General features: G+C 45.7%; 2 protein-coding genes across 2 annotated transcripts; one reads left to right on the forward strand and one right to left on the reverse strand.

Annotated features, from left to right (window-relative positions):
- The first annotated feature begins 3781 nt into the window (after positions 1–3781).
- LOC138635600 (serine/threonine-protein kinase pim-3-like) lies at positions 3782–5857 on the forward strand. The gene is made up of 4 exons (XM_069723153.1): positions 3782–3859; positions 5243–5423; positions 5524–5697; positions 5766–5857. Exons 1-4 carry the CDS (start codon positions 3782–3784, stop codon positions 5855–5857), a joined length of 525 nt encoding a protein of 174 aa, XP_069579254.1.
- Positions 5858–7985: 2128 nt separating this feature from the next.
- On the reverse strand, positions 7986–11209 carry pomk (protein O-mannose kinase). Its single transcript, XM_069723152.1, has 3 exons — positions 11075–11209; positions 9774–10058; positions 7986–8838 (listed from the first exon to the last, which is right to left on the reverse strand). Exons 2-3 carry the CDS (start codon positions 10056–10058, stop codon positions 8080–8082), a joined length of 1044 nt encoding a protein of 347 aa, XP_069579253.1. The 5' UTR covers positions 11075–11209; the 3' UTR covers positions 7986–8079.
- Between the last annotated feature and the right edge of the window lie 239 nt (positions 11210–11448).

Consider the following 11448-nt stretch of genomic DNA (forward strand, 5'->3'; position numbering starts at 1 on the left):
AACTCAGGAACTAAACATAACCAAACCTTCACCTTCCTATGATGGCAATCAAAAATATATATTAACAAAAGTGACACAGGTTGGTTATCATTGTGCAATATATTAATGAAAAGTTTCAAATTAGGACACGTCCCACCTGGACGACGTGGCATCACTTCCCTGATTTAATAAAGAAAATAATCATAAAGGTCCATTTAACGTGTAGATAAAACCGGCCACTGACAATAAATAATTTACAGTCTGACATGATAGCAAAAAAATTTACAAATTACATGTCCCCCCATCACTGACTGTATAAATGGCAAACTAAGGTTACCATGACAACATGTTCATACTAAACAAACAAACCAATCTTTGTTTACTCATTATTACCTTCACCTCCCAGATACGATTCAATTAATGAGGGAGGATCTTCAACATTAACCCTCATCAACAAAAATAAAACCAACACTCACATGTTAAAACTTAATCTTCCAAATGTAGAAGATTTTATAAACTCAACTTATTTTGAAGGATAAATCAACACAAACCTTCTTTTACCAAACGAACTGATTTATCTTATAAACCTGATACAAAATATTACAACTTTTCTCATAAGAACATGTTCTCATGACTTTTTCTTCCAAATAAAAAATACACTATTTTTTACTTTAATACTCAACGATAACGTTTTCAGAAGCATCCTTAAAAAGTCAGTATTTAGGATTTATAGTTCATTAATTTAATGAAGAAGCTGCGTCTGCTTTCATTCCCTCTGAGTCTTTAGTCGATGTAGGAGGTGTGTGTTAAAAGTTGTTCTGTGAAAACTGGTACAAGCATGATTTTAGTATACTTTTTATATATTTTCCAATAGTACAATTTGTTGTCAGTATATTTGCAATATATTCTTGAAAAAGTCAGTGTATTTGAAATACTAAAAAGTTTCTTAGTTAATGTTTAGCGCTTTGAACTTGATTTATTCAAGTATTTTTGATTATTGATGATTGTTTCAGCTGCTTTTGTAGCTATAAAATCATCCACATGATCATCTGTTTCCTCGGAGAAATGAAAGAAAACCAGTAAAGATGCTCTCATCTCTGGTCTTCATGCTTTAACTGGTGTGACGATGAGGAAACTCTTCAACTAACCCGACAACTTAGGACTCAAACTCAAATAAAGCAGAGGGTTAAAAGCTGCCTTCTTCCCACGTGCTCTGTTCTTTAAGGTTTCTGTTACATTTCTTCACTGGAAATCTCATTTAATGAACCGAACACATCTTCATCATCTTTTTACAAACATTGTTATTTTTTTAATCTAATCAAAGAGGCTTCTTCTGATTGGAGATCTTTGAGGCTGCAGTCCAGTTGTGACATCACAGAACAGTCCAGTTGTGACATCACAGAACAGAACCCGGGTCACAGAGACGCTTCAGAACCTCAGAACTGTCTCACTCACACAGGAGACATCTGGACAGTTCACCAGAACTTCTCCATATTAATGCTGATGTTTCCTTTTTTTTTTTTCATATTTCTTTCAGGACACTTTCCAAACCAACATGGGCGCCATGTTGGCGTTGCTGCTTCCCTATCGGGTCCCTGTGAAGCCTTCAGGTATGTGAGAAATCTCACCATCAGCTGCTGCAACACTAAACGCTCAACGCAGCATTTTATGTCGTTTTTCTGAAAATAAGCTTTAAAACAAAGTGTGTTTTTACTAAAATTATTTCAAGCAAAGCAGATATTTGTGTTTCCAACTCTTCCTACAGTTCAGCTCAATTATCTGCAGGAAGATTTCTGTCTGAAGTTACAAACATTTGTTGGTGATCTTCTTGAAAGCAGCTGATTGTTTTTGAAATATTGTTTTCATGATTTCATTATTGACAGAAATGAGTTTATCTTCAGTCTGATTTCACAGATGTGAAGCAAAAGTCCTCATCAGACTAAATGGTTTGAGTGTGTTGAATATACGACATCAGTGAAATATTACTACTGTTATCTTTTCACATCAACTTTAATGTCACAATCTGCTTTTAAATCAATTCAATTTAAGCAGTTTATAAACTCTTTAGCACTTTATATGTTCAAATGTAGAAACAACAGCTGAGTAAATGAAGGGAAACATATAATATTAGACATGTTTATATATATTATATACAATATTGAGCTGTAAAGTGGAGTCAAGGTAAAACGTAGAGACATTAAATAAATACTGGAGTGAAATACTTCAAGTTGTACTTCAGTACAACTGATGAGTAAATGAACCTGGTTAGTTTCTCTAATATTCAATCAATGTGCAGATACTAAAGTAAACAACTGTTTAACTTCAACATGTTGAATATTACAAAACATTTTATTGGATAAAATCCAGATTTTTGTAGATCTATTGAAAATAAGATTTCCTCCAGGTAGTGAACAGCTGATGTTCAACACCTTTCTTTCTTGGTAGAGAACAAACCCAGCAACGTCTCCATGAAGGAGAAGGAAGAGCGCCGACAAACGAGAGCGGCCACGAGAAGGCAGCAGGGTTTCAGAGGAGCTGCTGAGGTGGTGGCTCGGAGAGCCGAGGGGACCAAGAGGAAGGCAGAACCACAGGAGGAGGTGCCCAGAAAAAGGAGGAGGCTTCTCAGCATCAATAAACCCCCCCCGGCAGAGGGGACGGTGGAGAATGGAAGGAGAAGAGGCGTCAAGAAGAAGGACAGAGATCCTCCCAACAAGAAGCCGAGGGCTCCATATTACCTCACTGACAGCAGCGACTGCATCAGGGTCCCCGTCAGGCCTCACAGGAGGAAGGAGGGGCGTGTTGAGCAGCCAGACACCACAGCTCCTGAGATGGAGGTGGGGGGAGGAGCCTGCAGACCCCCCACCTCCATACAGGAGAGCGTCCCCCTCCCAGGAGGAACCAGGAGAGGTAAGATGACCATGTTACACAAGAAGAGATCTGCTGAACAAGGAACTCAAAGGTCCACTGAGCTTCTTCCAGAGCTTTCAGCAGTGAGTCAACCCATCCTGGTTGGTTGTCCTGAAACCACCTGATGGATGTTATTTCCATTCATCTGAGCAAACTCCATCTACTGATGGAGACTTTGAGATGTGTCTGAAAGCTGTTAAATCTAGCAGTAAGAGGACCTTGAGTTAGAAACATGAGTCTGTAATAAAGTGAAGATAGTAAAGCACAGCTCCAAGCTGAGATGAAACATAGAGCAGTGTTACAGCAGTGATGGAAGACGGTCCTCACAGCTCCAGTACAACATGGATGTGTGTTTGTGTGTGCAGACCTGGAGGAGCGGTACGTGGAGCTGGCGAAGTTCGGAGAAGGAGGCTACGGCTGCGTTTACGCTGGTAGAAGGAGACGCGATCAGTTAGCAGTAAGTACGAAACACATGAACACGTGACGCATTCACACACAAGGACCGTTCCCTCAGTAACAGCAGTACTGATCGTGTCCTGTAGGTGGCGATCAAACACATTCCTCAGGGCCTGGTGGAGCGCCAACTGGTGGTGAGTCATGTGATCTGATGTCTCAGCAGCTGTTCAACCTGTTAATGATGAAAACACACACACACACACACACACACACACACACACACACACACACACACACACACACACACACACACACACACACACACACACACACACACAACCTCACCGTCGTCCTCGTGTGTTTTTAGATCTTACAGAGGAAGAAGTTCATGATCCCCAAGGAGGTGCGCTTCATGATGCAAGTCTCCAGCTCAGCGGCCAAACCTTCCGTCATCTCCTTGTTGGACTGGTACGATCTGGATGAGGAGGTTCTGCTGGTCATGGAGAGACCCGTCCCCTCTGTGGACCTGCGTGAATACGTGGACAGCAACGGTCCCCAGGAGGAGGACATGGTGAAGGTACTGCAGCTCCTGCAGCATGCGTGCAACACGTCTTTTAGTAGTCGTCCTTGAAGTCATGTGACCTGATCAGAAGCTCCAGAACACTAAACGCTCCCTTTGGTCCGACCGTGTTGTCGGCTGCTGTTTCTGAGGTCAACAAATAGTTCTGATCTCAACTCATCTGGACCAGAAATCCTAAAACTGCTCAGAAAGCTGAACATCTGCAGCTTCATGAAGATGGAAATCTGAACATGTGTTGACATCGACAGCAGTCAGATCGTTGCTCTCTTTTAAAGTCTTTACAACAGGCTTCGTATTCAAACGTGGTACCGGCCTGGTGCGTTTAGGTTCACAATACGTGATAGGAAAATCCAGCTTTCTATTAGGGTCCGTCACTAAGTTCAGGAAGATCAAACCCTGATGAGGAACTGGTCCAATCGTCCTCAGTTCCTGAGGTCCACTGGTGTTTGAGCAGCGTTCTGCTGCGTCTGTGATGGTTTTCACTCCTGAAACTTGATCAGAGAGCGAACATCAAAGTTTGTGAAACATTTCTGGGGAACAGAGAGACGTCTCAGGGAGACCAATCAGGTGAGGAGGAGCGGCGAGGAGCTACGATGGTGTTGTCGTGTTGGAGAACCCTGTTACCGTGGCGACCCAGTTTGGGTCCTTAGAAGTGAACGTTTGTCCTCGGACGCCTCAGAAGGTCCAGCAGAGCTCCGTGGTTTCACTCCGACCCTCAAAGAAAACCAGCTGGTTCTCCTGATGCTCTTCTTCCAGCGTTGGACGGAGACGTCCTGAACGTCTCTAAGGACACGTCTCCAGGATCGTGTCTTCGTGGTCTCGGACCTCCTGAAGCGTCGCCAGATTCTCCGTTGATGGTTTCCAGAGTTTGATAGTAAATGTGACGTGTTCCTTCTGGTCATGTTCACGGAGAAATCAGAACCAGAACGCTGCTCACAAACACGAGGAACTCAGGAACCGATGATGATGAAGAGATGAAGTTTGGACCAGTTCCTCATCAGGGTTTGATCTTCCTGCTCCGTGTAGAGCAGTCGGCTCTCAACTTGTTCATCTGCTCTCGTATTTGCTCACAACCGTCCCACTTTTTGACTTCTTATTGTAAAAAGTCACAGAGTCTAAAGAACATGAAGGAGTTCAGTCTGAGCATCCGTTCAGAGACGGTATCATACGAGCTGGACCGGGTTCTGGTTCTGATTAGACTGAACCATCGCGGCCCGTCGATGGAACAAACGGCCGATGAACAGCTGCCGTACAGATGTCAGCTCTGAGGTTTCTAACATGACGTTCACGGTCCAGCTGAAACTCTCTGTGTTCCTCAAAGTGTTCAACAACTTCTGGATCCTCGTGAACGGGAACATCTGGATGTGTTCTGTGTTTCAGAGCATCATGAAGCAGCTGGTGGAAGCTTCCATTCACATGCAGTCTGCGGGGGTGTTCCACCGCGACCTGAAGCTGGATAACGTTCTGATCCATCCCGGCGTCAGCGGCCCTCGAGTGCGGATCATCGATTTTGGATGCGGTTGCGCGACGCAGAAGGAACCGCACCGCTTCTATTACTCCGGTATGACGTCTGCTTCGTCTCCTCCTCTTCAAACAGCTGTTGCTCTCTGCGGCCGTGACTGTGGTTTAAATGTGTCCCTCTGCGTTCCCGTCGGCTGTAGGAACCACCGCCTACGCCCCTCCGGAGGTCTTCTCATGCGGAGCGTACCACGACGGCCCGACCACCGTCTGGCACCTGGGCGCCATCATGTACGAGATGCTGGACGGACAGGAAGACTTCTCCACCGTCAGCTTCCTCCGCAGCCCCATCAAAATCAACAACAAGCTGTCCCGACGTAAGAAAGTTCTGGTTGCGATCCGTCTCTGTGTTTGGGCAGATCTGTGATCTCCTATCTGCTCTCAGGCTGCCGGGCTCTGTTGAAGGCGTGTTGGGTGACGGACCCTGAGAAGCGCGTCACGCTGCAACAGATGAGGCAGCACGCATGGTTGAAGTAATCCTGCCTCCACCCTACGGCCTCCACCCTCCGTCCTCCAGCCTCCACCCTTCCGCCCTCCAGCCTCCACCCTTCCACCCTCCAGCCTCCACCCTCCAGCCTCCATCCTCCAGCCTCCATCCTCCCCTCCACCCTCACCCTCCGCCCTCCAGCCTCCACCCTCTGTCCTCCCCCTCAGCCCTCCGGCCTCCACCCTCCGCCTTCCAGCCTGCACCCTACGCCCTCCACCATTCATTAAAAATGATTGAAAATAAATCAAATTTAAACCCCCTTTTGCACTAAAAAATAAAATAAAAAAATAAAAATAGAAACTAAAAAAAATGTAAAAATCTCTTTCTCGTCTGAATCTGAGTAAATTATTTGGTAACGGATCATAAACCATCCTGCAGTTCTGCAGACCTCCCATGATGCACTGGGCTTCTTACCTCTCACTCTTTAACTCTCTATAACTTATATCTCATCATTACATCTCATTAACTTCCTGCTTCTTCTCTCCCATAGTTTCTGCTTATTATCTGTTGTCTCCATTCAGTTCTTTGCTAGCGTAGTTTCTCTTCTTTCTTTTTCAGATGTCCCGTCATGGAGCTGCATGTCTCTGCTCTGTGATTGTCCACCAACAGTTCATGTCTTGTATCTTTATGCTGTCCTTTTCTCTCTCTGCTCTCCTCTCACCCCGACAACCACGAGGCCGGAGCAGCACGAATCAAAGCTTTGAACTGTATTACTTTGTGTTTTATTCTCATGATTAATAAATCTAGACATTTCTAACATTTATGAAGCGTCATCACTTCTTTAAATCATGACTTTTTAAGGCTGCCTCTCACAACTGTTACTGTGGAGTATTACAGGAAGTAATAATGTCTTTTTTATTTGGAAGAAAAAGTCATGAGAACATGTTTTTATGAGAAAAAGTCATAATATTTTAAATCAGGTTTTTAGAGACAAATCAGTTTGTTTGGTAAAATAAGTTTTATGTTGATTTATCCTTCAAAATAAGATGAGATGATAAAATCTTCTACATTTGGCAGAATGAGTTTTAAAATGTAAGTGTTGGTTTTATTTTTGTTGATGAGGGTTAATGTTGAAAATCCTCCTTCATGCCAAACCCAAGAGGGGCGGGACTTAACCTCTACCTACTTGTTCACACCTGAACGGATCAGGTCCTGTTCAGTCTCTGTTTGTTTGCTGTAGCATGTTGTTCTCTGTATTGTTTCCACCTGATTATTCACTGGATCCATTATAAGTAAGTTATGGATCATATTGGTCAAAGTTATCGTTTCTTAGTGAATGTTTAACGCTTTGAACCTGATTTATTAGAGTCACTTAGTTTATTGATGATTGTTTCACCTGCTTTTGTAGCTATAAAATCATCCACATGATCATCTGTGAAGGTAAAACAAAGTGAAGATGCTCTCATCTCTGGTCTTCATGCTGTAACTGGTGTGACGATGAGGAAACTAAGTTACGTCCAACCACCAACATCTTAAAGTAGTCTGTTGATTTCACTGTTAAAATGTGTTGGGACACAATCATCAACCATCAGTGATGTCATCAACCATCAGTGATGTCATCATTTGTTTGTGAACGTTATGAATCCTCCAGTTCAGATTCTGTCCGTCACCATCTTTGTTAGTTCGGAGCGGTTTGGAGCAGGAAGTGACCATATTTGGACGAGCTGGGGGAGGAGCCAGCGGTGGATCTGACCGATCTGATTGGAAACCTGACGATACTACGTCCCGCCCACCGATAGCTGTAACCTGACTGCACCACAGGCCTGTCAATCAAACAGACACGCCCCCAAAAACAGGTCTTCTTGAATCTTCTTTTCTAATGAATGAGGGATTATTTTCAGATGGACCTCCAGAAAACTAAGAAGAAGGAGTGACTTTAGCTAACAACACCGAGATAACTGATGGACACATTTTATTCACTTTGGATTTGATGAGAGAAGTTGAATGGGAGTCTATGGAGCCGGAGGCTTTTTGGAGCCGACCTCTGGTGGCACTCGGTGGTATTGCAGCTGAAGACACTTCTGCATCGGAACCATTTTTCAGATCTGGAAGCTACGAACACTTTTAATACAGTCTATTGTTGGACAATAAAAACATAAATTTGACCACCAAACAGTAAACTGTAAAAGGCCAACACATTTATTCCATATTTATTTCAACACTGTAAAACTACAGCTTGATTCTGTATATTGTACATTTCTGGTGTATTTAGTTACAGCATGTCTCTGAGGCCGGAGTTGTCTCGCACCATGCTGCTGTAGACGGATTTATACACTTTCAAAACATCGAGAGCAGAGGGGCGGAGCTTGGCGTCTTTCCTCTTACACTCCTCGTGGATCTGAAAGAGATGGAAATGGACCAGATCCCCTCCAGGAACCCTCCCCATCAGGAACCACATCACGTCTGGGACCTTCCAGATGTCCGTCTTCTCATCGTAGCCCGGCATCCGGCCGTCAGAAAACGGCTCCTCGCTGCTGCCGGAGGGCCACAGCTGCTCCGGGGCCACGAAGTCTCCCGTCAGCTCCCGGTGACCGCACTTCACCGTCGGGTCGACCCGGGGCAGCGCGTCCAGGTCGTTCACCACCAGGTGGAAGTCGCTGGTCAGCAGGAACTGGGAGAGCGTTTTCTCCAGGCTGTTGGAATCACACATGACTCTCGTCCCCGCCGGGCTGTCGTGGAGGAAGCGCAGGATGGAGACGTAATCCGTCGCCAGCCTCAGGCGAGTCTGCCACGTGTTGTGTCGCTGGTGATGCTCCTGAGCAAGAACGCTGTCCAAGTTCAGCAGGGAGCCCAGAGGGTGGTGCTCCGTGACAATGGCGTGGTCTTCCAGGCAGAAGCCCACCAGCTGCACCACCTGGGGGCTCTGCAGCACCCGCAGCATGGACAGACCATGCAGGAAGTCCTCCAGGTAGTCCGGAGAGGCCGGTAGGGACAGCGCCACCTTCTGAGCTCTCCACTCCGCCAGGTAGACCTGAGCGGAGGACACACAACCAACACCTTTTAATTCCTCAACACATTTTCTTTTCTTAACTCTGCAAACTCGTCAGAAGTTGCTGATATCAGCTCAATAAATGCTGCCTGTACTTTAGTAGGAGTCTTATCAGACGTATCAGTCCCTCCAGGGAATCAAGATAATGAACACAAGTTCAAGCAAAGTCCACAATATTTGCAGGAGGTTGCAATTTTTGAAACTTCCTTCTATTTTTCTGCAAAAAACGTCGTCATCAGAAACCGCTAGTTCGGCGCGGTTTGGATTTGGAAGTGACCATATTTGGACGAGCTGGGGGAGGAGCCAGCGGTGGATCTGACCGATCTGATGGGAAACCTGACGATACTACGTCCCGCCCACCGATAGCTGTAACCTGACTGCACCGCAGGCCTGTCAATCAAACAGACACGCCCCCAAAAACGGGTCTTTTTGAATCTTCTTTTCTAATGAATGAGGGATTATTTTCAGATGGACCTCCAGAAAACTAAGAAGAAGGAGTGACTTTAGCTAACAACACCGAGATAACTGATGGACACATTTTATTCACTTTGGATTTGATGAGAGAAGTTGAATGGGAGTCTATGGAGCCGGAGGCTTTTTGGAGCCGACCTCTAGTGGCACTCGCTGGTATTGCAGCTTGACATAAATCCACTTTTACATTGAGTCTATGAGGAGGAGCCTGTCTGCTACTGTGATCACATGACAGTGATGTCCACCACTCTGTCTGGATGAAACAGTGACTGGACAGGTGTATGACAGGTGTATGACAGGTGTATGACAGGAGTCCCCGTGTTCAGGTGTTCGGCCTCACAGATGAGTTCACTTCACGAACTCCTAAATCTTTAAAAAAAAAAACATGAGATGTGAACCCGATGTGAGTCACAGGTTTTCTATCATTTGTAGAGAAGTCCGTGTACCTTCTTGACGGCTCCCTGTCCGACCAGCTTCAGCCTGCGGACCTCTGCGTGTATCTGTGCGCACTGCAGCCACGGCGTGCAGTTCTTCATGGTGGCCATCTTAAAGCGTTGCGGCCCGCAGCCCGCCGGAGGCGACGCCAGCTGCTCCTCAGTCTGATACAGAGAGTCCAGGTACAAGTAGACCAACGCGTTGCTGAGGAGCAGAGCGGCGAGGCACACCGCCACCACGGGGACGCCGGGGGGGAGAGTGCTGCTCCGCCGCTGGTGACCCATGGTGCTCTGCATCTGAGAGGAAGACCGACAAACATGTCAGCAGCTTCCTCTGGTTAAAGGTTCTACCGCTGTAACGTGCTCCGGACCATAAAGGCCGTCCTGAGGTTCCCTCCACGTTAACCAGCTAGTGTTAAGTGCCATGAAAAACCTGTGTTGTGATTTGGCGCTTTATAAATAAAATTGAATTGAATTGAAAACTTATTTTTTGTTAAAATGTATATTTATTGGAGGCCAGAATGACCCTGAATCCTCCTTTAGCTCATGTCTTCATGCAGTGACTACAGAGGAAGCAGCTGTTCGCTCCGAGGACATAACGGTGAGACATGAAATAGTAAGAAGTAGTTTTGAGTTTGCTTCTATCTTTTACAATTAAAAGTTGCTTTTAGAATAGTTACGGCTCAAAATAACACTGCTGGTTTGAATGTTAACGATACATAATGATACAGGACATGTGATAGGAAGTGAAATTAAAATGTGAGAGACATCATTATAAGAATAATCATGACCCCATCATTGAATTTCAACAGTTGCTTCAGTTCACCTCTTCACTATATTTTTAAAACGTAGAATACCTACGCAGGGCTAAAAGTGCGCGTACAGGTGCGTTTTGTCCGTGGGAGGTTTAAGAGGCCCCTGGTAATTAACCCCTACAGGACCTGCGCTCCTGGCCGCCATACTCCACGTTCAGGTTGTTATTGGCGCTGTGTGCGCACGTAATAGCAGTCGAGGTGAAACTTGGCGTGGATATCTTCATGTTTTGCGTGTCTTTGGCCCTCCAGGGGCCCCGTGCGCTCCCACCGAGGCTGAAGACGCGCGGACAAGAGAATACGGAGGGGTGCGCGTGGTGGACCACCGGAGCAGAGGTGACGTTTACCGACCAGTTCCCAGCAGCTGCACCGTCACGCTGCTGTGTTATCTACAGACAGACCACCGCAGCAGGCTGACCGACAGCCAGAAACAACAACAACAAAAACACAGGAAATCAGCTCGTTACGTCAACACGAGCCTCGCGACCTCCGCCAACGTACCTGCCGTGACCCGGTTCACATGGTGTGCCGGTTCCGCTATTTCAGAGTCCCGTCTGCTGCCAGTCAGAGTACAACACTGTTGTTATTTACTGTTTATATGTTTCATGTCCACCAGCAGCCAGGAGCCGGATTAAGAGAAGACTTCCGGTCCGGTTTCACAATAAAAGCGCGATATTTGTCTTGAACATTTACTACCGATGGGTTTTTTTCTCCCCTCGTTGTTGAAATACATTCATATATTTCACAGTCACAGTTCCCCACGTTGTTGAAGCGTTATACAGCCTATAAATGCAGCCCGGGCTGGTTGTTTTCTCAGCCGAGTCACCCAGCAGAAGTTTATTTCAACCATATCATTATATTTAGAAGGTGCTTCA

This window comes from Brachyistius frenatus, unplaced genomic scaffold (genome assembly GCF_029030835.1).
Source record: "Brachyistius frenatus isolate BFR_SWC_R1_liver_20210118 unplaced genomic scaffold, ASM2903083v1 Contig_317, whole genome shotgun sequence".
In the NCBI taxonomy this organism is placed as follows: Eukaryota; Metazoa; Chordata; class Actinopteri; family Embiotocidae; genus Brachyistius; species Brachyistius frenatus.